General features: G+C 44.7%; 1 protein-coding gene across 1 annotated transcript in view; it reads left to right on the top strand.

Moving 5' to 3' along the window:
• The first annotated feature begins 947 nt into the window (after window positions 1-947).
• Window positions 948-1,324, top strand: part of LOC103360032 (tripartite motif-containing protein 16-like) — a 1,644-nt gene continuing 1,267 nt past the window's right edge. The window contains exon 1 of the mRNA XM_008285659.1: window positions 948-1,317. Coding sequence (XP_008283881.1) covers window positions 948-1,317 — 370 coding nt within the window. The remainder of the gene's footprint in view (window positions 1,318-1,324) is intronic.

Raw genomic sequence — 1,324 nt, forward strand, 5'->3', positions numbered from 1 at the left:
CAGCTAGAATAGAACATGTGATATGTCTTTATGATCTTATTGTTAAAGGTTAATCGCTTTTATTGTTTTGTTATCTCCTTTCTGATTTGTCCTCTGACATCTCTATCTATTGTTTGCTGGTGCACAGACAGCAGTGATTTGACTTGACTGTGCAGGTATGGCTTCTGTGTGGTTGCTGTTGTCTGTTGCAGCACTAAGTCAACACTTGTGTGTTTTTATTACACGTTGGAGGGTCTTCCTGCTGCAGGGCGCAGTTCCCACGCCACACAGTGATGGCGCTGGTGAGCACACCCTCGACTGCACCTCTGTAGAAGTTGCTTTTCAGGCGGCATCCCAAGTTTCCTCAGGCTCCGAAGGAAGTACAGCCGTTTGTGCGCCCTATATTATAGTCATATTATATTGACGATACTGCCTTTGGTTCAGTGTTGTAAAGCAATCAAAGGAGAAAACTTCGACAGGAGGTGGAGGCCTTTTATAGACACTGTATATCTGTGGTCAAAGGTGTTCTGTGGTGTGACAGAGACCTTTGAAGCTGGGTGGAGCCGCACTGTAAAAAAATAACATCTAGTAAAAAAAGCAACAGTGAAAATGTTGGTGCCAGAAAAAAAAATACATGAAAAATCTGTGAAATCATGTAACGTTCAAAAACTGTGAAATAAAATATCTGTAAAATAACTAAACAGGGAAAATCTGTAAAGTCACGTTTTATTGTTTATGAAATATTACAGTTAAAAAACAACAACAGAGCGAGCCCTTCTCCCATTGGTCACCACAGCCTCAGGCGGGAGAGGACGTTCATTTCCCCATTGGTCAGTTTTGAAACTTTAAAAAAACGTCGACGTTTTACAGTGACAGGTGTTTTACAACATGACCGGTGACCACAGACTGCTGACTGGCTCTAACTTTATATCGACTCACTTCCCTGAAAGCTGCTGCTCGGATGAGAAATGGCTCAGAAAGGAGCTAAGATTTATTCAGAGAACATTTCTTGTTCCATCTGTCTGGATCTGCTGAAGGATCCAGTGACTATTCCCTGTGGACACAGCTACTGCATGAAGTGTGTTAAAACCCACTGGGATGGACAGGACCAGTGGAGAACCTACAGCTGCCCTCAGTGCAGGAAGACCTTCAAACCGAGGCCTGTCCTGGAGAAAAACGTGCTGCTGGCAGAGTTAGTGGAGGAGCTGAAGAAGACTGGACTCCAAGATGCTGCTGCTGATCACTGCTATGCTGGAGCTGAAGATGTGGCCTGTGACGTCTGCACTGGGAGGAAGAGGAAGGCTGTCAAGTCCTGTCTGGTCTGTCTGGTCTCCTACTGTGACGA

This window comes from Stegastes partitus, unplaced genomic scaffold (genome assembly GCF_000690725.1).
Source record: "Stegastes partitus isolate 25-593 unplaced genomic scaffold, Stegastes_partitus-1.0.2 Scaffold412, whole genome shotgun sequence".
Taxonomy (NCBI): domain Eukaryota; kingdom Metazoa; phylum Chordata; class Actinopteri; family Pomacentridae; genus Stegastes; species Stegastes partitus.